The 27,016-nt window shown below is 35.0% G+C and overlaps 3 protein-coding genes across 8 annotated transcripts; all 3 read left to right on the top strand.

The window, feature by feature from the left end:
• The first annotated feature begins 2,336 nt into the window (after positions 1 to 2,336).
• Positions 2,337 to 8,523, top strand: LOC106772797 (serine/threonine-protein kinase Nek4). Of its 2 annotated transcripts, XM_014659390.2 has the most exons (15): positions 2,337 to 2,507; positions 2,612 to 2,727; positions 2,818 to 2,884; positions 3,104 to 3,169; positions 3,759 to 3,805; positions 3,916 to 3,961; positions 4,080 to 4,160; positions 4,264 to 4,306; positions 4,430 to 4,479; positions 4,554 to 4,635; positions 4,755 to 4,804; positions 5,280 to 5,353; positions 6,247 to 6,298; positions 6,887 to 7,351; positions 7,534 to 8,523. In XM_014659390.2, the coding sequence occupies exons 2-15, from the start codon at positions 2,642 to 2,644 to the stop codon at positions 8,152 to 8,154; spliced, it is 1,830 nt and encodes a 609-aa protein (XP_014514876.1). In that variant the 5' UTR covers positions 2,337 to 2,507; positions 2,612 to 2,641; the 3' UTR covers positions 8,155 to 8,523. The 2 variants fall into 2 exon arrangements, with proteins under 2 accessions (XP_014514876.1, XP_014514875.1); XM_014659389.2 differs by lacking the exon at positions 2,337 to 2,507 and having other exon boundaries at positions 2,554 to 2,727.
• Positions 8,524 to 10,644: 2,121 nt separating this feature from the next.
• Positions 10,645 to 12,641, top strand: LOC106771053. 4 transcript variants are annotated; one of them, XM_022784892.1, is made up of 3 exons: positions 10,645 to 11,170; positions 11,325 to 11,739; positions 11,836 to 12,641. In XM_022784892.1, the coding sequence occupies exons 1-3, from the start codon at positions 10,937 to 10,939 to the stop codon at positions 12,357 to 12,359; spliced, it is 1,173 nt and encodes a 390-aa protein (XP_022640613.1). In that variant the 5' UTR covers positions 10,645 to 10,936; the 3' UTR covers positions 12,360 to 12,641. The 4 variants fall into 4 exon arrangements, with proteins under 4 accessions (XP_022640613.1, XP_014512427.1, XP_022640614.1 ...); XM_014656941.2 differs by having other exon boundaries at positions 10,647 to 11,170; positions 11,325 to 12,641; XM_022784893.1 differs by having other exon boundaries at positions 11,039 to 11,170; positions 11,278 to 12,641.
• Positions 12,642 to 15,746: 3,105 nt separating this feature from the next.
• On the top strand, positions 15,747 to 19,706 carry LOC106771479 (VAN3-binding protein). 2 transcript variants are annotated; one of them, XR_002669347.1, is made up of 8 exons: positions 15,747 to 16,106; positions 16,244 to 16,369; positions 17,771 to 18,197; positions 18,559 to 18,789; positions 18,889 to 18,938; positions 19,017 to 19,074; positions 19,149 to 19,417; positions 19,520 to 19,706. XR_002669347.1 is itself a non-coding variant. In XM_014657471.2 (7 exons), exons 1-7 carry the CDS (start codon positions 15,783 to 15,785, stop codon positions 19,361 to 19,363), a joined length of 1,431 nt encoding a protein of 476 aa, XP_014512957.2. In that variant the 5' UTR covers positions 15,747 to 15,782; the 3' UTR covers positions 19,364 to 19,513. The 2 variants fall into 2 exon arrangements, 1 of the variants encoding a protein (XP_014512957.2); XM_014657471.2 differs by lacking the exon at positions 19,520 to 19,706 and having other exon boundaries at positions 19,149 to 19,513.
• Positions 19,707 to 27,016: the final 7,310 nt, after the last annotated feature.

Raw genomic sequence — 27,016 nt, 5'->3', positions numbered from 1 at the left:
ATAATTGGTAAGAGAGTGGGGGAATACATAAATATGCAGAACGGGTGTTATGCAGATTATGCAGACTCGCTATGCGAATTTTCTCACATAGCGAGTCCTCCTTAGAGGGTGCTCTCTGTTTTGCACCACTCGCTATACGAAAATGGTGCATTGTGCGAGTGGCTGAACAGGGTTACCCCTGCTTGATGATTCACATAGCGAATCAGGGTTTCCTTGCGATTGTTGCATGATGGGAAAATATAGATAAATTAGAGGAGCGAATCTGAGGCGTTATGCGAGGGATTTGGGGGTCTGGAGCTATGTGTGTTAATTCGTACAACGAGCTTAGTTGTTGCGCGAATGTATGGGAGGGGATGACCTTTGTCTGAGGGTTCGCTATGCGAGTTGTGCTCGCTATGCAAAAATCCCTTGGTTTCGCTGTGCGACTGAGTGTGCTATGCGACCAGTCGAAGTGGGTTTCACTTTTTTTCTTCATCTGTTTTGGATTGATTGAGGTTATTTGCTTGGCAGAGTGTTATGTATGTTTACTTATTAGACTTCTGTGGTTTGTAAGAATATAATTGTGAATCAAGCTGAATCAAATTGAGTATGATTGGGAAATCTCAAGGTGAGATGATTGGAAGTGATTGTAGAGAATTTGTTGTTGTCTTGTATAAATGTATGGAGCTTTGAAATGGTAAGTCTATCCCTACACTTTAAACATCATTCATGCTCAGTGGTGAGAGTAGAGGGAGGTCCTTGTCTGTAGACTTAGAGTTTAGCTATAGACTAGTATAAGGATTAACCTTGTATAGTGTTGGGGAGTGCCAACTAAACTATACAAGTGCAAAAACTACCAATAGTTCGATAGTTATACAAATCCGGATGAGTCGTGTTGAGTATTTGATGCATGGTTAGACTTGTATATATGTGACTCTTGTTAAATAAACATGATGGTATTAATTACTTGTGTTATATGATTATTGTTTGTTTAACTAGCTTACCCTTTTTGCTTGCTTGTGTGCTTGTATGTTGATATTTTCTTTTGCAATGATCATCCACTTGAATGTGAGCAGAGGAAGATGAGATGCGTTTGGAGCAGACATTGGAAGACGAGGATACCACTGCTTAACTTAGTTAGAATTTCATGGTTGTGGTGTATTTTGAAATATTCTTCATGTGTTAAAGGGTAAATTATGGCTTCTTTTGAGAATGACTGTAATTTCCAAAACTTTATGTACTAATTAAACTATTCTCTCATACTTAAATGATTAACTTTTAACTGTTTTCTCATACTTAAATATGATGACGTCTATCTTATATAGTTTCCATATAAATGGATTGTTACATATTAAAATTATGAATAACATGTATTTAGGTTATTATTAAGTACGTTATCATGCTATTTATAAATGATAATTAATGGAGTAATAAATACATAATAATCTTAATAAAACTAAAAATCAACTCTCCCAACTTGGAACAATCACCTATTTATATTTAACTTTTATCTGTATGTACTTTTGGGAGCAGCCCAAGTCTTATCTAGTTATGATTTTGCTGCTGCCTATATGTAATGTCTCCATCTTAATACTACATTATGAGTTGATTGTTCATATTGTGCTATTACAGTGTTGTTGAGGATGCCACAGTTTACTCACTAGCCTATAATGTTTTGTTCCAACCATTTCATTTTCTATTTTACACTTATTAAACATTAATAACACAAATATTTTTATTTTAAAGTATAAATTAGATTATAATAAATCAAGTAAAAAAATATTAAAATATTAATATTTTGTTAGATATTAAAAATTAAAAAAAAATTAAAAAGTGTATATTTATAATTTTTCTTTAACACTGTATATCGATGCGAGAGCCGTCCTCTTTATAACCTCTGTAATTAATTCGAGGTCCGTGTATTAAAGTAGATATTTGGTAATTAAAAACCTAAATCTGTAATTAAACCTTAGTTGAAACAAAAATTGGTGATTGGTGAATGAAAATGAATACCCTGTTGAATTTTGATTTTAATTCTTGCTAGAAACAGAAACTGGCAAAGGGGCTTTATAGTCCCAAACACCTTGCTTATCTGATTATTTGTGGCATTAATTAAGCAAAAGAAGCTTTTGGAAAAAATAATTATTGTCTGAAAAGGAAGATGGTCAAAGGTGGAAGTAGAATGACAGGTACCACTGAATAGTTAATGAAACAAACAATGCTGGTACGGTGTTGCGTTGCGTTTGGTTTGGTTTGGATTTTGTAAGAGTAATGGCAAACTCTGATTCCTGACCCACCAACCCGAGTAAATATTCTATGCTTTTATTTTAAATAAATTGGTGATGGGAGAGCGGCAAAAAAGAAAAGAAAAGAATTTGAAGTAAGAGAAACTGAAAAGAAAATTAATTCAAACAGAAAAAGAAGATGAAGAAGAAGATGAATGGGGTCAAAGTCTAAAAGCCTATTCTGGGAAAATGACTCAACAGGAAACATATGAATAAAATAAATAAAATAAGAGCACGGGGAAGGTAAGTTTCCACGCTGGAATAACGCTCTCTTCACACTTATATTCACTTTCTCTTTACTACTCTTACCATTTCTTCTTCTTCTTCTCTTTCTCTGTTTTCTATAGTTTCTATCCATGTGAAGTGAAGCTCTGAAAATGGAGCAGTATGAGGTTCTAGAACAGATTGGAAGAGGCTCCTTTGCTTCTGCTCTACTTGTCAGACACAGGCACGAAAACAAAAGGTGACCCTTTTGCTTATATTCACTCTCATGAATAACATCATTTTATATGTATATATATTTTTATTTTTTTTATTTTGTCTGTAAAATTAGGTATGTTCTTAAGAAGATCCGGCTTGCCCGCCAGACGGATAGAGTACGCAGATCTGCTCACCAGGAGGTTGTACTAACACCACCATTTTTAAAAGAAATGTTTTTTTTTTCTTGAGCTTCTGAAGTTGATGTTTGTCTAGGGTTTATGGTTTTTTTATTTACTGTTGCATTTGGTGTTTTTATTTAATAAATAGTGTGCTCATCTTTCTATTTGATAGTTTTTTGTTTTATAATGTGGAAGATTCTTAGATGCTCTGCTTATTATTCCTTGTTTTTCAATTGGCAGATGGAGCTTATCTCTAAAGTTCGAAACCCATTTATCGTGGAGTATAAAGATTCATGGGTAGAAAAGGTTAGCCTTAAAGGAAAAAAGAAACATAAAAAATGAAAACTTTTTTAATGTTCTTGTCTTTTCTTATTCTGTAGTGTTTCTGTTTACTTGGCTTACTAAGAGTTCCAAGAGAACAAATTTGGTTTACGCTTTGACAGACATAACTAATTTTGAACTCCAAATGTTTAATGATGTTTATGTTTATTCACTTATTTCTTTATATATGCTGAATTTTTATCGTAGTATTGATGATCTTGATGGTGGAACCTCCTGTTTGTAATACAAATTATGCATTTTAATTCTTGGTCAATTTTGTAACGGAGAACTTAGTACACATTGTCACAAGTTTATGTTTTTATGTCAGCGGCAATTTTTTTGCATTTAACATACAACCAAATGGCTTGCCTTTTCATTTTCCATTGCTATTCACTTCGAGCTAGTAAAAGCTAACTTTTTCTTTAATTAAAAAGTGAATTCATAAGCTAAAACATAAGCTCAGGGTTGTTGGGAAGAGCAAACAAGAATTTTAAGTTTCCGGTGGGAAAAGTAAGATAAATTTAAATCAGTGGGTTAGCTGTGAACTAATTGAAATTGGTGCCTGCACTTTCAGGGTTGTTTTGTATGTATCGTCATTGGTTATTGTGAGGGCGGAGATATGTAAGTCATGATTTACATTAAGTTTAAGTATATGTGCAACTCATAACAGATACGAGCACATTTTATCTTTTATTTGTTAATTAAGTTGCCCTATTATAATTTCTTTGCAGGACTGAAGCTATTAAAAAGGCCAATGGCGTACATTTTCCTGAAGAGGTTGGTTGCCGTAACAGTAATCCCTTTTACTTTTTAGCCTGGGACGAATAATTTCAATTCCTATGTGAAAGTGTATGTAATTTAATTAGTTAATATCTATAAATCTTTTTTCGTTCAGAGACTCTGTAAGTGGCTGGTTCAACTGCTGATGGCACTTGATTACTTGCATGCAAATCATATTCTTCATCGTGATGTCAAGGTGAATGATTTCTTAGTTCATGTGCCGAAGATGTTATATTGCCGAGTATCTGAAATCATTTAGCATCCACTTTGTGTTGAACTTTTATTCATGTTGTTTTCAGTGTTCAAATATATTCTTGACAAAAGATCAAGATATACGTCTAGGTAATGGCTTTCTTCATTTGGTCCTCTAACTGCATTGACGCTTCATGAATGTGTTTGGACTTTGAACATCTAAGTTGTGCTTTGTTTTAGTATCATATACTTATGTTGTGTATGTGGTTGCAGGTGACTTCGGCCTGGCTAAAATGTTGACATGCGATGATCTTGCATCCTCGGTTAGTGTTACATTCAACATATTCCATTGATTACTCTCACCTGATATCTTAGCGTGCTCTTGCTCTTTACTTAGGTTGTTGGCACTCCAAGTTATATGTGCCCTGAACTTCTTGCTGATATACCCTATGGCTCTAAATCAGATATCTGGTCTTTGGGTGAGATGGATTTATCTTTTACCCCTGAGATCACCTAGGATTAATTACTCTTTCCTATCTCATCTTCAAGTATATTTTCATTTGCAATTGACATTTGTTGCATTTTAAATAATTGTTAGGATGCTGTGTGTATGAAATGGCTGCTCACAAACCAGCTTTCAAAGCTCTTGTAAGTTTCTCTCTTTGGCTGGCTGCTTTTCTTTTAAGGACACGTAACTGGCAAAACATTTTATGTTAATGTCCTATTTGGTATAGAGAAGAGAAGTAGGATGGATGAGAATAAGTTGATAGAGTGGGGATAGGTGAGAAATAAAGTGAGAATTAAAGGTGTTTGGTTGAAGAGAAATAAAGAAAGCATTAAGAGAAAGATAGAGAGATGAGTAGAAATATGTGAAAAGTAGATCCACCATATTTTAAAATTAATTTTCTTCACTTCATCACCTACCAAACACCCCACCTTAGTTCCATCTTCATCGTTCCTTTAAACCAAACAACACCCAAAGGAAATTTGATGAGGATACAAATAATTCATTTGAAACATGAAACTTTATGTTGCATCATCAGTGTCCATGGCAATGTATATTATTACATTTTTGAAGACAACGTGAAATCGGTTCTTTCTTTTCTGTATTCTATTTGAGCAGGATATGCAAGCACTGATCAACAAAATAAACAAGTCATTAGTGGCTCCACTACCAACAGTGTATTCTGGTTCTTTGTAAGTCTTCTATTTCCTAGTAATCTTTATTTCTTTAGTCTCTTTATCAGTTTACAGGGAAACAATAGCAAGTGTATTGACTGTTATATGAGTAATGAAATATAAAGTATCACTCCCTTTAGGATTAGATCGAATCCAAGTGCCAAACCACAAATCTCTATTTGAATTGATAATGAGAAAAAAGGAAAAAAGAGGATAGGAATACAGAAAACAGAACATAGAACATGGCAGGTCTCAGAGGTCACAATTCACAATCAATTTAACAACCCTGATTACCATTGACGAGGGTTAGATTCCTCTCTGTTCTTCTTCCAAGCAATTTGACTTGGCTCTCAATGTAAGTATTACGATCTATCTATTGAAGATAAAATTCACTACTCTAGGCCAAATTCAATTCCTTGGCATTTACCTGTTGTGCCCACCGAGAACCTTAGCTCCTTAGATGTTCCTAACCCAAACAAGTATGTAACATGTTTATGATATCACACAATTATTAAGTCTTATTCCTAGGTTCTCAACCACTATGGTGAAATTCCTCAAGATCAAATGCAATAACCAATCTTCCATTTGAGGGGTTGAGTTTAATTTCAATTGCTAACCAGTCCAAGAATAGCATTAAGAACTGAAAAGAATAAACTCAATTGAATGATAAAATCACGAATTAAGATGTAGCAAAACAAATCATGTAATAATGGTACAGGGATTTTTTTTCCTCAACCCAGGATTTAGTGAAAAATATTAAAAGAAGTAAAGCAAAGAGATGAGATAAAAATGATCTCAATTAGCAGTTTGATTAGATTGACCCTTGATGCTCATTTTATTGCCCCCATGACCCCATTCAATGATGTGATCGATGTTAGTTATTGTGATAATATGTTCGTGTCATCTTTCAGTCGGGGGCTCGTGAAGAGTATGCTGCGGAAGAATCCAGAGCTTCGGCCCAGTGTATGCTTTTTGTACCTTATTTCTTTCTCTTCTGTCAAGATGTGAATTGATTGATGGAAACGAGTTTGTAAAATAATGGTGTGCCTACATAATTGACTCTACATTTCATTTTCTTTGAATGATAAATACAAGCTAGATGTCATCTCATCACAGTTGAAAGTTCATACTAGATGTGGATTCTCTGGTCTCATTTTTTACTTACGATTTTTATTTTTAGGTTTTAACTTGTATTGTGTAAGTGGAATAGATGATTCGTGATTGATACCTTAGTGGCTATCTCCCAGGATCTATACTTGTATTGTAGCCTTCTTCAAGTATGGGGTGTTAACCATTTTTAGTGAAGTTAGTTACCTGAGGCTTAGCTTCTGGAAAATGAGAAATGTGACGTGAAAAAATGTATGTCTTTCAGCTTGTGTTTATTTACACTTCTGCATAACATGTGTGTCTAGAGGTTTCTTAGAGAACCATTTCTTGGTTTCCATTTTGAGCATAATTTTGGATGCAGTAGTTATAGTTAGTTTATTTCTGTCCAGTTAACGTCATTTTGGTGGATTTATTTAACACAAATTAAGTGCAATTTTTTGGCAGGCGGCAGAGCTGCTAAATCATCCGCATCTTCAACCTTACATTCTTAAAATTCACTTGAAATTAAATAACCCTAGAAGAAGTACTTACCCATTCCAATGGTCTGATTCAAACTATATAAGGAGGACTCGGTTTGTAGAGACGGATTCTGTTTCTACTCTTTCTGGAAGAGGTAAAAGATTGTCATTCAGCAATGACAGGGCGTTGAATCCTAGTATTTCTGGAACTGAACTAGGTTCTGTGTGTTCTACTCAAAGAGGTCAAGGATTATCTACGTGTTCAAAAGAGAAACACTGTGAGCTGTCTGTTGGTTGTGTCCGTGAAGGATGCAATTCCAACAAGTCAAGAGACTCCAAGTCGTCCACTGTTGATAGGGTGCCAAGATTGAGAACAGCTAAAGAATATGCCACTCCCCGAAGGCAGACAATACCATCAAAGACATCCCTTACAGGTTTCAAGCGTGAGTTGGTAAGTTCAAGTTCTACACTTCTCAATACCTCCGTATATTTTGATCACGGAAGAAATTTAAAGAGAAAAAAATAATTTGACTATACCAATACAATTATGTTAACTTCTCAACCTGAATAAGCATTTGAATCATGTCATATTTACCCGATATCAATTTATTTGTTTGCTTGTTATCATTGCAGCTTCCAGTATCTTCTACTCCTGGTGTTAAATTTACCCCACCATCTCGCAGAGCTTCCCTTCCACTCCCTTCCAAAACCATGTGCATGACCACCCCATATAGAGCTAATGTTGGTCTTCTTCGGGGCATGGTCTCTCCTGATGTTTCTGTCAATGCACCACGAATCGACAAGATTGCTGAATTCCCTCTAGCCTCTTGTCAGGATTCTCTCTTTCCTGTTCATGGAACTTCATCAACCTCGGCTCAGTGTTCTTCTGGTTCCCCAAAGAGTGCCGACTGCTTAATCACGAAAGACAAGTGCACAATCCAAGTTGTGGACAAAGTCAGTGTCCCATCAAGTGTACAATCCCCAAAGAGTGCTGCTCCAGTTTCACATGAATGCTCTGAGCATGCTGTTTCAAGCCACTTCTCTGCAGAGTCTTGCCAGCGCAGATTTGACCCCTCGTCTTATCAGCAACGTGCAGAGGCATTGGAGGGTTTGCTTGAGTTCTCAGCTCGGCTCCTACAGCAACAGAGGTTTGAAGAACTTGGGGTGTTGTTGAAGCCATTCGGTCCTGAGAAGGTTTCCCCAAGAGAGACAGCTATTTGGTTGGCTAAGAGCTTCAAAGAAACTGTTGCATGAGGTTTCCTGGTGCACCGTTAGATAGTTAACAATATTGTAAATTTGATCAGTAGCTCAGCTTCTAATCTTATTGTTGTAGTTGACATCATCAGCATTTTCTGATATGCTGCACTCAGCAGCACTAGCACAACTAGTTTGAAGTATTTTATCAGTAGTAGATCAAAAGGAGTGTCATTAGTTCAGTGCACTGCTCCTACAACAGCAGAGGTTTGAAGAGTGTTGTTGTTGAAGCCATTCGGGCCTGAGATTTTCCAAGGGAAACAGCTTGTTGACCAAGGTTTAAGGATACTGTAGTGGTCCCAGGATTTCTGACGCACTTTTATGATCATTAACATTAGTATAATTTTATGTAGAACTATAAGTTATAAATTGAAGAGTAGCTTACTAGCTTAGCTTCTATATAATCAGACATTGTTCTTATTCTTATTGCTCTTTATGGCACCATTTGCATTCTGAGACGTCTCCGAAGTAAAACACTTCCTCACCCTACGTTAAAGCAAGAGGTTCGCCGGTTTCTTTGAAACAGTGTTTTTGAATTGTTTATAAAAAGTAGACACAATCTTTTATTGTAAATGGTTTTCTAGAATCCAACTTTCTCATTCAATGGTGCATATTCACCTCAATAACTTAAACATGCCTGAGAATATTATTCATATAAAAAACTTATGATAGGAATAAACATATCTTTTCAAAATCTGATTATTAGCAAAATAACCTAATAATATACTCTTCTTTTCTTTTCCATTTAGAGGTAGCTATAAATCCTCTTTGTTGTAATGCCTATGTTTGCCATATCTTTCACAACCTAATAATACAGTCTTCTTTTCTTGTTAGACATTGTTGTATCCGACATTAGTATGATCATGACAAATTCAAGCTTAAATGCTACTCCACGTACTCATTCAAGTATATCATCCTACATAGCTAACATATACTCAAATATATTACAGCTTAATAATGGGTCACTTCCAACATTTTTATAGTAAAAATAAGGTTTAATTATTCTTTTTTTTTTCATTTTGATTAAACTTTCACTTTTATTTTATGTTTCAATCCAATTCTAATTTTGGTGTTAAAAGACATGTTACGTGTTAATTTGTAATTTTTTTTCTTTATTTTATTTTATTTTATTTTTGGTTTAAATACTTATTTGGTCCCTATGTTTAGTGGTGATTTTCAGTGTAATATCAAGTTTTAAAAATGTAGATATTATGTCTTAAAGTTGTTAAAATTGTATGAATTGAATATCTTCCGTGGCGAATGAATCTTTACTTTTTTTTTCTCTCTCCTATGTTTTTTCTTGAAATGCCGCACCTTTTTCTCTCACGGTCAAATCCCTTTATTTGAATTTTATTTTGTTTCTTTGGTTGCCCTTCACAAGCAGCGCTTCAAAGTAGAAGAATTCACAAAATCCAAATATAAAACCTTTATCTCTATAGATGACGATCACAGTCTTACCGCCGACAACCACCATTCATTTCGACACTGATCACGATAACAAAAGAGCTTATATGTGGTATCAGATTCGACAAGATGCTCCTCCACTTCCTCAGCCCTTCTTCCTTTCCTGTGGAGTCACCATATCTGACTCCCAAATCTTCCTGTTATAAAATCAACAAACATATATGTCCATTACCCTTTACCTGTCGTGGGCTCTGCTATAAGAACATTACGAAGAGGGCATTGATCCCTCTTTCTCTCTCTCAATCTCATCATGAGATTAAACCGCCAATCACTTTGACTGCACCATCACCTTCGCTGCCGCACTTCAACTACCCCGACACGGTTCATTTGTCGTCGTGTTCACGAAACACCAATTCACGGGGCGAGCCCTTTGTGCCGGCGTCGTCGGAGCTATATTTGATGCACAGATACGGGAGCTACATCGTCCTGTGCCCCACGAAAAATCTCTCTACTCCGTCGACGACAACGCTAACATTATAGTTTGGAAGGCTCCACATCACTTGCAGACCTCTCCACGCGCCTATTGAAGATGGTCTTGAACTCTATTGCCTCACTTCCATCATGACTGATGAAGACTTCGTGAACATGATCGACAACTAGGACAACACCGCCGCCACCACCATCTTCTTCGTCGACCAAGACGTTGAAATTCTCGTTTGGAAGGTGCGAAATCACTCGTGGACCTTTCCATGCACCTCCTAAAGTGTATTGAAATTTGAAATTTGAAATTTGAACATCTATGCGAAGGGAAGGACAATGATAGTGCAGAGTGGCGTGTCGTTGAGACAGATCATCATGGCGACCGGAGAGAATAGTTTGGCTTTGCCTTATGCATCGTACTGATGTGGTTTAGGGATTGGTGGAATGATGGGAACAAGTGCTTATGGAAGCACATTGTGGGACAAAGGAAGCGCAGTTCATGAGTATGTGGTAGAGTTGAGAATCGTTACTCCTGTTAGACATGAAGATGGCTATGTGTAACGTGTGAGAATAACGTTGAGAGAGTGAAGTAGCAGAATGGGTGGAAGAAATAAGGAGAAAGGATGAGTTAGTTGGAGACTCAGGACACCTGGCAACTGCTGCAGGAAAAAAAGAAAAATGAGAAAATGAAGTGGAAAAGTAAGGACAATTAGGTCATTTCGTTCCCCATTGGAGTGCAGAATTACGGGGGTGGAGGAAGAAATGCCAAGGAAGTAAAAGCTCGTGTTGAAATGGGGAAAAACCCAATACAAATTTACATCAGAGCCCAAGCCCGTATTATCAGTGTCGTCCTTGCAAACGTTCAAACTCTCTTGCTCTGTCTCTGCAACTGCAAGGGATGGAGATGGAGGAAGAAGAGACGATAGATCTGCATGAGCTTGAATACTCAGACTTATGTTCGCCTTCATCTTCATCCACAGTGGATTCCATAATGGAAGCCCTAGGGCCTAGTGGGCCAGGCCTCCTCGCCGTCACCGGCGTCCCCAACGCATCCGACCTCCGCTCGCACCTTCTCCCACTCGCTCGGAGCCTCGCCCTTCTCCCCCGCGAAACCCGAAAACTCTTTCTCAAGGTAATTTTACCTCTTGTGTACATGAGATTTCTCACTGGAATGTTCTTATTCTGATACGTTGTTTCACATAAATATCAACCTAGGGTTTAGATTTAAAATCAATTCAGTTTTGTAGGGATGCTCATTGTGCTTGCATTGCGTTCTTTCTTCCTAGGAGCATAACGTAGGTGGTGACGTTCCTCTGAGAAATCCTGATAGGAGTGTGTCCTCCTTTGCCATGCAACTGAAATATACCAAATCTCCACTTGTTGAAAAAACAGTTAGAGAGTGCCGTGGTACTGAATTCGAGAATCTTGGAAGTTGTTTCCAAGAGCTAGGGTTTTGTATGATGGAGCTTGGGCTTTGCCTTGCTCGAATATGTGACAGGGCTATTGGTGGCAATGAGTTAGAGATGAGTTTATTGGATTCATGTGGGGCTAAAGGGAGACTCATTCATTATCATTCACATCTTGATGCTCTTCTCCTTAAACAACATGAAAGGAGCAGAGCAACAAGTAAGGAACGTGCTAGTAATGTGAAACCATTGGAAGGGTCAGAGTTGAATTCAATTGCCCGTGATGTGAATCCAGGTGGAATTCATTCAAATTTGTGGCAGCAGTGGCATTATGATTATGGTATATTCACTGTTCTAACGACTCCATTCTTTATTCTACCATCTTATTCAGAGGCAAGCCAAAGGGAAAATACATTTCCATCATCTTGTTTTGATGAATGTCAATCGCCAACTGGGCATACATGCTTGCAGGTATATAATCCTAATAGGAAAAGGGCCATCATGGTGAAGGCCCCTCCAGAAAGTTTTATCATTCAAGTTGGGGAAGCTGCTGATATAATCTCAAAGGGGAAGCTTCGTGCGACCCTGCACTCTGTTCATAGACCTTCCAAGTTTGAAAATTTGAGTAGAGAAACTTTTGTTGTATTTCTGCAGCCTGCTTGGACTAAAACATTCTCTATCTCAGATTATCCTCTTGGAAATTCCTCTTTCAATGGGTTTCATGGTCAGTGTTTAGTGGCTTCTGATGAGGAGCAACGGCAGTCTGGACAGGACAACGATAATCTAAGTCAAGAAATTAACAAAATAGTTCCCCCTCTTTCGTCACGGTTGAAGGAAGGGATGACTTTTGCCGAGTTCTCACGTGAAACAACCAAGCAGTATTATGGTGGTAGTGGTTTGCAATCAAATAGGTGACCAGACTCTAGTTAGTCCTCTTTCAAATTATATCTCCGTGTCAAAGATAGAGTCTGTTAAGCTAAACCTCACTGATAATGTATTTACTGTACCTTCTTTTTTAGAAAAATCATATATTTGCCAAAAAGAGAGACTGCAGGACTGCATTTCATTTGGTAGAATGGTAATGCGTTTGGGGAGCTGCTTAACAGTGGAGAAATATGGCCTAGTAGTGTTGAGAAAATACCTTTTTGTTTTGCATTTCTTATTTTTAATTCTATAAATTATAATTCGTTACTTCTATTTGTTTTTTAAGATTTAAACAGGAATTGCTTTCACTGATTTCTAAATTGATATGCTAAAACTGAGAATAAAGCAGTGAAGATATAAAAAATAAAGAGACTTAAAAAGAAGAAACAAATACTTCTATACATTATTCTACCATTTTGTCTATTTCTCTCTCCCTGACCTTTTCATACTTAGATTATGTTGATTCAAGTGGTTACCTGCATGTGCCATGCTCAATTTTGTACCTAATTTTGGACTCAATATAGGAATTATAAAAGAAAAAGAAAAGAAAGCGGCCGAAAAAGATGACCTGATCACGCAACTGAAAGACTGCTTTATCTTGCAGCTGCTAGCGGATAAAGAATGGGCATGCATTTAATAATGCCTTCACTCTTTCGGCCTTACCGCATTATGTCAGGAATTATCTGCCAGGGAAGGTTCTCTTCTCGGTCTTTAGCTTTCATTCATTCATAACTTTGGCTTAAACAAAAAACCTGCACACATTCACTAACGTTACACGCACATATAATGATAATATATGAATGTATAATTTGCCTGGAAACAAATTTGGGTGTGTGGCTATTGTACATCAAGAGGTCCTCTGGTAAAGAAAAGAAAAAAATAATCACACTTGTGATTTTCGTTTAAGACGAGGCGGAAAGAAAAAAAGAGAAAAGGAAGCCTATCTGTGCATCCGTTAGTACAACGAAGTAGCCACTAACATAGGTCTTGCTTTTTCATTCCTAGTGGTCCTTAAGGGTACCCAAAGTTGACTTAAAAAAGCAAACGTGAATAGGAATAATTTTCTGAAAACATATTTGAATGCAATTAGAATTCAAGGGGGAACAATCGTCAATGAGAATTGGAGGCAAAAGGAACAATATTTCTTCTACCTTTTGTCAGTTATGAAACAAAATTGCTACGAAACCAAAAAGCTAAGGCTGTTTCTCCGAGCCTTTTTCTTTTTTTCTTTGTTCAGAGAATTATGAGAGGGGGGATTGAGATCGTGTTCATACCCGTGGCGAAAAGTAAAGAAAACAGCAGCTTATGAGTGATGACGTCTCTATGCACGCGCAATTTAACACAGGTCCTCTTCTAGAACACAGCTTTTGTCTCCAACGCAACGCTGCTAAAACTTGTTTGGACGACGTTACCAAATCCTACGACAACGAGGAACAACATTGTCCACATTATAGCCCCGACATTCCTCTCTCAAAATGGTCCTATGATAAACATATCAAATTCACCAGTAACGTGCATATTTGGTGCTTTAATCCATAAACACGTATAAACTTATTTATACTTTTTCTATTAGAGTTCGAGATTTTTTATTTTGTGGGAACTGCATCTGGCTCCACTTTGTTCTAGTCTTGTTAATAATTTTTTAATGCTGAAATAGTTCTTATTCTCTTAAGTGATACGATTTGTACGTAAACAAGATTGCAAATTTAATTAACGCTATTATTAGCTTGCAGAACTTGCCCCTAATAGCGATCTTTTTCTTTTTGTCTTCTTCATAATTAAGTTCCTTCTAGGCTCTAGCCCATTAGCCAATATTTTTGTGTTTAGTTTATCCTTTGGGAAAAGGGGTACATGCAGCATTCGACTAGATTCCTTGTCCTTAATTTGTAATGATGAATTCATAATTTAATTTTATAAGTCTGGTCCACTACTATTGTCACGTGAATTGTTATACTTGAATCATGAATGATGGTGAATATTGTTTGTAATTATTGCTTGGTAATGATAGGTGAATGAGTCACTAATTATAGCTCAACACTGGATTTTAAAAATTAAATGTTCTTCAATGGCTACTATTCGTGATATCAATTTAATAATGTTAGGAGCTGCGAGTGGAGCTATAAAGATCGTGTTAAAATGACAATTGTCACCCAATTCTCCCTACGCCATAGTCTGATATCGAACACATAGCAGAAAACAGTAGTTTATATCCAGTATGAATTTCAAAGCAAACTACTTCACATGGTGTTTGACCAATCCTCACTGCCCTTAACCCAACTTTATCCCCTGCTTATTGCATTGCCTCAAGACATTAGCATTGTCATAGAAAAATGTCTGAGTTGAGAAATTTTTTAATTTGAACTGAAGAGAAATAATGCTTAATTATTAAAATCAACGTTTTTTTGTCATTTTCTCTTCACGAAATAAACAGATATAGCAGATATTCTCTTTCACTCTGTTTCCTTGCAAAAAGAAGATAAATATAGAGATAGTGGGACGAAGTAGGAGGATAAAATGAGTCTATTTGCTGCATGAAATAGAATGAAAAGAAATAGAAAAATAACAAATCCTACTCAGATTTATTTCTACCAAAAAATTACAAGAAATGAACAATACGAACTTTATGGATTTTGTATGATTGCATAATTGTGTTATGAGAGGACATTCATTTACATCTTGTTTTTGTAGGATTAACTTACAATTGGTGTATCTCTTATTTTGATCTAATATTTATTGCTTCATAAAAACACATCTACTCCTTCACCTTATTAGTTGACTATTTATTTGAGATTCCCTCACTCATCTCTATTTCTTTTTATTTATCTTAAATTAAATACCCTTAAGTTTATCTATATCTTATATATTTTATTCACATGATTTCCCTCCTTATCTTTATCTACTCCACTTACTAGAAATATTATATTTTTTTTCAATGTTAACAAACCATTAGAGCAATTCCAATAAAAAATGATTAAGTGGTTCGCAGAGGTAAAAACGAATTCTTCAGTTTAAAATAGCATTATTGAGAAACAATTGCATAAAAACGAGTCTTGTAGCAGGATGTGGACTAGTGAAATAATTTATTGTTGCTTTTAATATAAGGTGAATAGATGAATGTAGATACGTGAAGCTCAACCAAACAGGTACTGAAATATTATTACCTTTCTACCACAAAGTGTAAACATATATTTTAAGTTCTTCAGCCATTTTATCATTAAAGCGTTACTGATTTTAAAATCTGCTTCGTATATTAAGCCCCACTGAAAATGACTTCAGAACAAAAAGAAAATGTACCATTGGACATGTTCTTACACACTCCTGTTCTTCAAAGATTCCACTGTATATATATATATATATATAGCACCCCTTAAGGAAGAAATCACTCCACCTCTCTAAGCTTTAAACTTGTTAGACATGGAACCCAAGTTCACAGTGAATTGTGACCGAAATGAGTTGCTCAAAACCAGAACTGGTACTCATTTGCCAGAGAGCCCAAGAGTACCAATGGAGTTTCTGTCAAGATCATGGAGTGCTTCTGCTCTTGATGTCTCCAAAGCCCTTGCACCTCCACTACCACCTTCTTCTTACATACCTTCCAAGCCTCCTATTATACCCTCTTCTATCACCAACTCCATTTCCGAAGAAACTTGTTCTGCTAAGTCGGAGGAGTTCTCTTTTGCTTCCTCCGCCACTTCACAGCTCGTCCTTGACCGCATTATGTCACAGTCAACTAGAGAGGTGCTCACAATCTCACATTGTTACAAAACCCAATTCATTTGTTTTGGTTCTGAGGGACTTTCTCATTTTCTTTTGTTTTTTCTTTATATCAACCCGTTTTGGTTTGAACATGACTGAATGCTTATTGTGTGAGACAGGATGTATCTCCATTAACGTCTGGGAGACTGTCTCACAGCAGTGAACCTTTGAACGGTGGTGCTTCGTTAACTGGAACGGACAGTCCACCAATCTCTCCTTCTGACGAGTTTGACGATGTTGTCAAGGTATCTCTCTTGCTTTCCACTTTCTTTTCCGCCTTGGTGGGACCCTCACCTACCCCACTGCTTACTTTCTCACAAGTACAATAATATTTTTGTAACTATTCTCTCACTTTTGTTCTTGTTCCTCTTCCCAGTCTCACTTTTGAATGCTGCTGTATCTTGCTTCCTAAAACTATGCTACGTGTGTAACAGTATATTTCAGCAGTTAATTTTGAAATGCTGGATGTGCTTTAAATTAGCCTTAAACATGTTCGATTGATTTCGATAATATCCATGTGGGGGTGTTGCTATTACTGTGTTGATTTAACATGGAAAAGATTGTTTGCCAGTGTCTGTACTTTTAGTAAGTTTGTATTGTTTTTAAAAGGCACGCTTTGATTTTTCTTTTTAGGTGTCACATTACTGTTTTCATCGCTTTCTTTTCTTGCTTATAAATAATTGTAGAAAAGACTTTCTTTATAAAACTTGCATTAAATTAGGATTTTAGGAGGGTTATCATGTTCACCTGCCATCTAAGAAAAAGACTGTAAAAATAGTTTACTAAAGAAAGGAATTTGAGGGCCCCAACTGATTCACCAGCTTGTCATGACTCATTTCAGTTTCCATGGCTGCATGGAAGAAATCTCTATGTTCATGGCTATTCAGCAATATGGTGGCGTTTGGTGCTTGCTGCTCATGGGCTTTCCATGAGTTAGTAGGATCAACTCTACTTTATTTCACCCACTATGACTTTTTATTTAAAAGATCAAAATTTTGAACTTTGAATGGGACCTGTTGAGTGTTGAACTGTTGAAGTAGGTAATGACGCACGCTGCTGTTGTTACTGATACGGTTTCCAGTTAACTTATCTTACCTACCAGGTGATTGTCTCACAACAGGACAAAGGTTTTGACTGTTCAGTGTACCTTATCTTCGCATTCACGCAAACAAAACAATCTTCTTTTTTTGGAAATTTTGATAGCAGATAGAAAAAGTTCAATTTGTCCTTTTTACTAGAAATGAACCAAAGCTAGAGTTGGCACAGGAAAAGACTAGTAGGATTTTTTTCTGCAAGTCCAAAATCTGTTTTAATGTTCTTACCCATATCGCAGAACCATTAAATGAAAGATTAAACAAAAACTGATAAAGCACATGTCTGGTCGAATTAGATTCTTCTTAATCATGCTGAAATAGCAATTATGTTACTTTTTAATGAATTATGTATTTGATTCTGGATTTAAACAATTTTTGGTAATTTTTACACTTAAAGGAAATTTTATGTTAAACCTTAATCAACTTAGTTTTATTAAAAATAAGTTTAGCCAACACTAAGCATTCTCTTGATTTGAGATGGAACAATTTCATAATGTTAAATTGGTCCAACGATGGAGAACAATAATGCCGAACCTCATTAATCTACTGCAGTTTTTTCGGGCAAACAACTCCATTCATCCCTTATTCAATGGTGGACGAGCCATGAGTGGTGCTACAGGCAATGCCACTCCTTGCTCCGGACCTAAAACAGTAGGAAGATGGTTGAAAGACAGAAGAGAAAAGAAGAAAGAAGAAAACAGAACCCATAATGCTCAACTTCATGCTTCAGTTTCTGTTGCTGCCGTAGCAGCTGCAGTTGCAGCTGTCACTGCCGCAACGGCAGCCACATCTGCAGCTACCAAGGATGAGAAGATGGCCATGTCCGTTGCTTCTGCGGCCACTTTAGTTGCTGCTCAGTGTGTAGAGGCCGCTGAAGCAATGGGAGCTGAGAGAGATCACCTTGCTTCTGTGGTTAGCTCTGCCGTCAATGTCCGCTCTCATGATGATATTTCAACACTTACAGCTGCAGCTGCCACAGGTAAAGTTTACCACTGTTATTATTACAATTTTAATGATCCTATACTAAGAACTTTCAGAAACTGCTGTTCACTAACTAGGAACAAATTTATCATAGAACTCTTCATCATGTTAAGTGACTTGACCAAAGGTACTGAAGATCATACATCTAGATATTATAGTATATATATGTAAGTAAATCTTATCATAAGTTGGTTTCTTTAAGATTGAATTAGACATAAAGTTAAATCCTTAACGTATCAGATTTATTTGAAGCCTATCCTATATAAGTTGCTTTAACTGTAAAAACCCAACCAGGATATGTGGTTTCATTATTGATTGATCCCTTAAGAAGGACGTGAATGTGATCCTTTAATGTGCAGCTCTACGTGGGGCAGCAACCCTGAAAGCAAGAGCATTGAAGGAGGTATGGAATATTAACGCAGTGACTCCATTAGAGAGAGGAGCAGGTATAGGAATATGTGGTAAAAGCAACAACAGTAATTCTAGCACCAGTGACAGTGGGGAGATTATGAATGGTGACAATTTTTTGGGTGCATGCAACCAAGAGCTCCTTGCTAGAGGCACTGCATTACTTAAACGGACACGCAAAGGTAATTTCAGTAACTTACAAACACAGCAATAGATTAGCAAAATGGAATTGTTCTCTTGATATACAGAATTATTAAACTCAATTTTGGTGATTGCTGTAGGTGATCTTCACTGGAAAATAGTTTCAGTTTATATACATCGAACAGGCGAGGTATTTATTCTTTCAAAAGTTCATATGAAATGGAATTGAGTAGGTGCCCATTCGTTACAATTCTAGCAAAAATTTCAGGTAATGCTGAAAATGAAGAGCAGACACGTTGCAGGAACTATCACCAAAAAGAAAAAGAGTAAATCAATCACCTAATTTTATTTTGGTGCCATAAAAGCAGTTCATAACTTTTGGTTCAAATTGTATTTGCAGATGTTGTTTTGGATGTGTGCACAAATTTAGCAGCATGGCCAGGAAGGCATCTGGTTGATGAGGGTGAAGAAAGGAGGTATTTTGGATTGAAGACAGAAGCAAGGGGAGTCGTGGAGTTTGAATGCAGAAATCAAAGAGAATATGATATTTGGACTCAAGGGGTTTCTAGACTTCTTTCCATAGTTGCACGCAGACAAAACCTAAATGGGGTTTGAGCTGAACACATTGGCAACAGGCTCTGTTTCTACTGATTCATTGTTCAATCTAATGTATGTATTTAGCAGTATCTTACATCTTTAACAGAAACTAATGGATTTTGTAACTAGACAATGAAGAAATTGCTTATTTTCTCCGTTTTGGCTAAAATGCAGATATCAAGTCTCTTTGTTGCTTGCATTCATGGATAGTGTTTCATTTTCTTTTAAATTTTCTTTGGAGAGGACATTGTCATGTTAACTGATAAGGATTATAGACTATAGACCATAGACACGTAAGTGCTTATATTCACTTTGTTGTGATAGCTTTGTTTAAATATATTTAATTGCTCTAAATTAGTTACTTTTAATTTTGTTTCCTATCACTTATTTTTTCACTTTCACCCTTACAAAATTTAAAATTACTTTTTAGCTTTTTCATGTGAATTTGATTCTGGTATTCGTAAACAATTTTCCTTTAATTTGTTTTGTAATATCCTATTTAAATAATATAAACATTATTAAGCACTATCACAAAATCAGTAAACTTAAGAAAATATAAAATATCATAGTTAACCAGTATAACTATACATATATATTCTATATTTACAATTCCAAAAGAAAAAGAAGTTAAGAATGTACATAAGGTTTTTTAAAAAGTTAACTATACTAAACTAACTACTATACTTCAATTATACATTTGGACTATCATTTCTTAGCATATGCTCCATTAAGACGTCCTCATCCTCTTCTCACACCAACTAAGTGATCATTGCAAAAAAAATTAAGCATACATAAGCAAACAAACAAGAAACACACAAAAAGGTAAGCTAATGTAAAAGGAATCAAACACAACATATTTAGGTTCATCATACAACACCTTTTATACAAAGATAGAGAATCATCCTAAGCATACCATCAACCTAGACTTGACAAATCCGGATATAGTATGAATGTCGAGTTATGGCGGGTCATGCACTTGTGGTGACTTCTACTGCTCTGCAGAGCCAATGCCAATGGGTTTCACCCTACCTCACACAAGGTCAGTTTATTCCGCGTCTTAGGCCATAATGGAGCACCTAGACTAGGACCTCGTTCTACTCTCACCACATGCACCACTCCTCTCTAATTGAGAATGAATGACTACTAGAGTCAAAATAACTCCAAAGATTGAGCTTCCTACATTCATACAAACAACCCTTGGTACAACAACTACTTAGATTTTCTCCTTAGAAACTCTTATTCCATAAAACTTTGAGATATACATAAACCTCATTCAAAACCATTAATAACACTCCATAAATCATACCAAACATATCATACATTATCATCAAATCCTTAAAGAAACCATAAACGCCAAAAAAGGAGAAAGCAAAGATAAAAAACTAAGTGAAGTGGTGCTGAGCGACACCTCCTCGCCGTTGAGTTTCATTCCTCTCGCATCTCTAGTGCCTAAGTGCCACCCTCCTACAGCTAGGCAGGCACCAAACCTCTCGTAATTATGGCGCTCAAGACCCACGAACTGCCGCGCTACATCAAAACACTACAAACCCCTATTTTCTAGCCTAGGTTGCTTTCTATACCTATCCAATTGGTTTATATGATATTCTCGACATTAAGAATACTTTAGAAACATGTTTTTAGCTTAAAATGGATACCGTACTCCAACTTCCTTACTATAACCTACCTAAACTCACTTCCACCTTTTCTCATGCGAAGTTTAATATCCTAAGGATCCAAACAAGTCATAAATGATCTAACAACAGACCCCAAACTCTCTACTTTAGCCCAAACCTACTACATTAGTATCTCATTAGCCAAAACCTCTAAAATTGAACTTAAAACATTCCAAAAATCTCCTTATTGAATCATACCTATTTCCCTATCAAATTTATGTTATCTCAAGGTACTAACAAGTTCCAATTCATCATATAACATATCCTAGGCTATAGTTTCTCTCCTTAGACTTTTACTTCAAAAACTCACCTATCAAAACCTCCATTTTTGACCAAAAATGACTTATAACTCAACCTAATCCTTTCTCCTCAACATTTCAACCAATATAACACTATCAAACTTCACAACAACAACATTCATGGCCATAATCAAGTCCAAACAGAAACATCAAAGTCCATAAATAATCAATAAACCAATTACATTCATTCCAACAAATAGTTACTACTAAAAATAATTATTTCAATCATAACAATCATCGTACATTAATCTCATGTATTATTAACTATTAGTTCATTTTTATGAGTTAAAATTGAAAGAAAACACTAGTTCCTCTTACCTTAACAAGAATGTTACCACAACTCTATATAACGTACTACCATTGCTTCAGCTCAAGGAACTCTAAAAACACCTACAAATCACAGAATCATGATTAGAGCAAATCCTTAGGACCTCTCACCGGTAAAGAGCTAGAAAAGGAAATCAAATTATACATGCAAAGAAACTCCTATGTGGCCTTAAACTGAGAATTAAAGGAAAAATGAATAAAAACTTACTTGCTCTACAAGGAAAACTGATTGGTAGATGTTGGAGGATGCACTGGTGTAACAATAGATTTAATAGTTACTTCAACAGTCTCTTAAGTTGAATTAAATTATATATATCAAGTTTGGAATAAACAAATTAAATCTAAGGTTCTTGTAAGGAATTGGTCAACATATGTGCGAGTTGGTTCTTTAATCCAATAAACTTAGTATATATTTCTTTTATCAACAATGTATCTAAAAAAACGACAATCAATTTATATATGTTTAGTTCTCTCATAAAATATTGGATTTGATACAATGTGGAGAACAACTTGATTATTGTAATACATCTTAATAGTATGGATGTCACAAAAAGTTAAGCTCTTGAAAGAACTGCTTCACCCATATGAGTTCACACGTCAGCGATGTCATTACTTATATTCAACTTCAATAGTTTATCGGGCCACTACATTTTGTTTCTTAATTTTTCAAGAAATAATGGTTCCTTTAAGGAAAACACAATATCTAGTAGTAGATCGTCTGTCAATAGAAACCTACCCAATTTGCATCACAATACTTAGAGACTTGAACTCGCTTTCTCTATTTTCATATAACAAACCTTGCTCAGGATCCTTTTTGAGGTACCTTAGAATGTGAATAATAACATTCCAATGGCCAACCATGGAGCCTGCATAAACTGACTAACCACTTCAACTACAAAAGAGAAATTCGACGTTGTAATAATAAGATAAATCAATTACCAACCTCCTATATCTTTCTAGGTTAGAGAATAATTCACCTTTTTCAATTGTTAATTTTTTATTTGGGTTCATAGGATTGTCTAATGGTCTACTGCTAATCATACCTATTTCTTGTAAGATATCAAGAGTGCACTTCCTTTAAGTGATTATAACTCATCTTTTGACTAAGCTACTTTAACGTTGAAGAAGTATTTAAGATTCCTAAAATCTTTGGTTTGAAAATGTTTACACAAGTATTCCTTCAATTGAGATATTTTAGTAGTATCATTTTCCTTAATGACTATATCATCAACATATATTAATAAGTAAAACATTTTCCAAAAAAGGTGTGATAGTAATAGAATGAATGAATCTACTTCACTATGTATTAGCCTAAAATTTTGAATAATTGAGTTGAATTTTCCAAACCAAGACATAGTGATTGCTTAAGGCCATGGAGAGTGGCACAATTTGCATACCTTACTAGACTCCCCCAGAGCAACATACCGAGGAAATTACTTCATGTAAACTTCTTCCTCAAGATCATTAGTGAGGAATGCATTTTTTATATCTAATTGATGAAGTGGACAATGAGGAGTTGTTGCTATTGCAAAGAAGAGACAAATGTCATCTTAGCCACAAGAGAGAAAGTATCACAATAATCTAGGCCATATACCTAAATGTACCCCTTTGCAACTAATCGGGCTTTAACCCATCACCTTAACTATTAGGACTGACTTTAACCAGATCCATCTACAACCAATTGACTTTTTGCCTAGCAGAAGGGGCACTATTTCCCAAATACTATTCTGGCCAAGAGCCTACATTTTTGTAATCGTGACAAGTTGACATCTAGGATGATAAGTGCTTCATTCACATTTTTAGGAATAACAGTAGAAGACACTAAAGATAAAAAGGAAGAATAGGAAGACAACAATATGTGATAACTAAGAAAATTATAAATGGGATGTGGGTTTTGAGTGGAATGAGTACCTTTTCTAAAAGCAATAAACAATCTTGAATCATCTTCACCAAGATTCATTGTATTGAGTGACGAGGGAAAACAATTTGAAGTAAGGAATTCATGAGATGATAATTTAGGAGGACTCCAATCAAGACTTGGATTGACAAGGAAACTGAAAATACTAAACTCAACTACTAGAATAGGAAATACTTTCTGTATAACATGAACATCTTGAACAAATTGAGAGAAGTAAGGAGTTTGTTCAAAGAATGTGGTATTGACATACATTTAATACTCCTTGGTTTTAGGAGAGTAACACTAGTACCCTTTTTGAAGTCGTGAATAACCTAAGAAAACTCATTTGATAACACGAGCAGGTAGTTTGTCTGACCCCAGAGACATGTCATGAACAAAACCTACACAATCAAATACAAGAGGAGAAATGCGAAAGAGAGAATCATTTGGAAAAAGAATGAAAAAAGGAACCTTATTATTTAGAGAGGAGGAAAAATCATTTTAATAAGAAAACATCATGCAGTTAAAATGACATCTCCTTAATGATGGACGATGTGCACCAAGAAATAAGATAAAAGTAGTCTCAATCAAGTGTCTATTTTTTCTTTATGCTATACCATTTTGTTGTGGTGTGAGGAGATAAGTGGATTAATGTAATATATTATGTGAATTTAAAACTAGAAAAAATTGGATGAGAAGTACTCTTTAGCATTGTCACTTTTTTAGATTTTGATTACTTGACCAAATTGATTCTTGATTTCATTAAAAAAGATATGAAGATGAATAACAATTCAGAATAATTTTTCATGAGATAAATTCAAGTACACCTCAAATATTCATCAATGAATGTAACAAAATACTTAAAGCCCAAAGATGAGACATGACTAGGTCCCTATATATCATAATGGATAATAGAAAAACTACAATTATACTTTAATTCAGACTTTTTAGGATAGGTAAATCTAACATGTTTACCTGGTTAACATGGCTCACATTTTACGGTTTGGAGACCATTAAGTTCAGGAAACATTTTTTTTTTTAAATTTTAACAAATGAGATTGGTTAAGCTTATCATACAATAGTTTAGGACTAGGATTTGCAACACATGACACGTGTGGACATGATCCAAAATGGTATAATCTTCCAACTTAATATCATTCTATTAAACTTCTCTAACCACACTCCTATATAACGAAAGATTTATTATAAAAAACAATGTAATGTCATGGTTAATTGGCTTAAGCTTAAATTTAAAGGACAATCAAAGACAAACAGACAAATTTTAGATTTAAGGAGGGAGATAGGAAGACTTAACTGACTCCCTTTGAGGAAATTTTTGACCCATCTACAAGAGTTATGAAATGATGTTTTTCTTGAAAAGAAAGGGTTAAGAACAAATAGGTATTATCAGAGATATGGTCAGAATAACTTGACTCAATTATCCATGAATTTTAACCTTCGAGAAATTGAGAAATGAAAATTGTTGATGTATTTGAAGTTTCATATGTTTGTTTCAAGATGTTAGATTTTAACTTTAGATACTTTTGATATTCTTTCTTAATGAATGTGGAATCTGAAGACTCCTTCAATCTCCGCGTCCTCTCCTTTATGTTGTGTTCGTTTGAGGCGAATTTACTGTTTAGGTTAATTTGTGCGGATGGATTTTGAAATTTAATGATGTTCGCTTTAAGTGATTCAGAAGCAATTGAAAGTGAATGATTGTAGGATAACTACTTTTTTTCATCTTCTCATATATGGTGTGATTTGAGAGGATTGTAATTGAAATCTCTTTTTTTCCCCTAAAAGAATTTATCTATCTTTGCATATGTCAATACTAAACAACAACAACACACACCTACAAAAATCAACCCATCTTTATTTCTTTTACAAAACTTCTTCTATTTATGCTCCATTTTTTTTTCATAGTTTTATTTTTATTTTACTTTTACTTTTAATCGGTGAATATAAATTCATGATAACTCTATGTAAAAATTCATGCCCAAATAATTCATACTTAATATAATAATAATAATAATAATAATAATATTAATAATAATAATAATAATAATATTAATAATAATAATAATAATAATAATAATTTATTTTCAAATCCTATCAAATTCATTATCTCACTCTTTCTTAATTCCTTTCCTCCAATTCAACACAACATTAGTATCGTATCTTCCTGTCCTACTCTGGCAACCATATAGAAGGTTTCCTTAATTCATGAATTTCCTTATTTGAGGTGTAGGGATCCGAATGAAGCATGTGATCAAGGCATTCATGAAAATCACCTTATTATTAGTTAGGAGTTGATCTTCAAATAATTAAATTTGAATGTAAAATACGAAGAATCATTATCATATGTCAAATTTTTTCTTAATTTCATCCAAAGATTCTACTTTTAAAAATATTTTTAATTTTAGTTTTTCAGTTACAAATTGAGCTTCTGTCTCTTTGAGAGCTACAAGTCTATTTCAAAATTATAAAAATATTAAATATTCTTGACATAAATTTTTTAGTATACTTTTAAAAGAAGTGACAATTTGAAAACTCCAAAGTAATAAAAAGTCTCACTTCCACATATTGCCACAACATGATACATAGTTTGAAATCAACTTGCTTCCATTTTCAGTTTTTTCAACAAGCACACATCTTCCATCTTACTCATGATCGTAAGATGGTCATGATACCTTGGGCAATGGACCACATTTCAACAACTGTAGATTAAGAAATTATTATTTTTTTATTTAGTTTCTCCAAAGTATTGGAAATATTTTCAAAAAATGAAACAGTTTCAGTAACCATTTTTAAGTAAAGGGGGAAAACAGCAAGGACAAACTAAAACCTTAGGGTAACTTCTAACAAGATGACTTCGAACCATGTTTGAAATGAAGTTTTGACGATCAAAACGGAGGCAGGTTCCCATAAGATTGAGAACAGTGACGCGAACGGTGGCCGTCAACAACAAAAACCGAAAACTGTGTTGGAGATGATTGTGATCGACGGAACAAAACCAGCCCAACTTAAGACTCAAAACATAAAATTATATTTTCGAAGATTTGAAGAACACTTCTCAAGTTCTTCTATTTATAATGATAAAGAACCAAGAAGTTCTTCTATTTATAATGACAAAGAACTAATACAATAAGAAGATGAAAGATAAAAAATTGTAAGACAAAAACCTAGGTATAGTTGAAAAAGAGTTTTCTGAACACACTACTCCCCATTACTTTTGACTTAATAGGCCTAGTAATTATTCCAACAAATACATTAATTACACAAATATATAATTAACTTATTTAAACTTAATGATGTATTTTTGTGAATTACTTTTTTTGAATAATGATATTTAGACAACATTAAAAATTATTTCACAAGTAATTTTTGACTAATCACGTAATCAATGTAATTTTTGACTAATCACGTAATCAATGTAATTTTTGACTAATCACGTAATCAATGTAATTTTTGA

Source organism: Vigna radiata, chromosome 8 (genome assembly GCF_000741045.1).
Source record: "Vigna radiata var. radiata cultivar VC1973A chromosome 8, Vradiata_ver6, whole genome shotgun sequence".
Classification (NCBI taxonomy): domain Eukaryota; kingdom Viridiplantae; phylum Streptophyta; class Magnoliopsida; order Fabales; family Fabaceae; genus Vigna; species Vigna radiata.
The sequence above is the reverse complement of the archived record's forward strand: the minus strand, read 5'-3'. Positions and strand labels throughout refer to the sequence as shown.

What these genes read in the sequence shown, in the direction of transcription:
- LOC106772797 (XM_014659390.2), top strand. Translation starts at nt 2,642, where the DNA reads ATGGAGCAGTATGAGGTTCTAGAACAGATTGGAAGAGGCTCCTTTGCT. An exon ending in AAGATTCATGGGTAGAAAAG is followed by an intron (nt 3,170 to 3,758) that starts GTTAGCCTTAAA and finishes CTGCACTTTCAG; the next exon opens with GGTTGTTTTGTATGTATCGT. An exon ending in AACCAGCTTTCAAAGCTCTT is followed by an intron (nt 4,805 to 5,279) that starts GTAAGTTTCTCT and finishes CTATTTGAGCAG; the next exon opens with GATATGCAAGCACTGATCAA.
- LOC106771053 (XM_014656941.2), top strand. Translation starts at nt 10,937, where the DNA reads ATGGAGATGGAGGAAGAAGAGACGATAGATCTGCATGAGCTTGAATAC. An exon ending in CCCGAAAACTCTTTCTCAAG is followed by an intron (nt 11,171 to 11,324) that starts GTAATTTTACCT and finishes CTTTCTTCCTAG; the next exon opens with GAGCATAACGTAGGTGGTGA.
- LOC106771479 (XM_014657471.2), top strand. Translation starts at nt 15,783, where the DNA reads ATGGAACCCAAGTTCACAGTGAATTGTGACCGAAATGAGTTGCTCAAA. An exon ending in TGTCACAGTCAACTAGAGAG is followed by an intron (nt 16,107 to 16,243) that starts GTGCTCACAATC and finishes TGTGTGAGACAG; the next exon opens with GATGTATCTCCATTAACGTC. An exon ending in TATCACCAAAAAGAAAAAGA is followed by an intron (nt 19,075 to 19,148) that starts GTAAATCAATCA and finishes TTGTATTTGCAG; the next exon opens with ATGTTGTTTTGGATGTGTGC.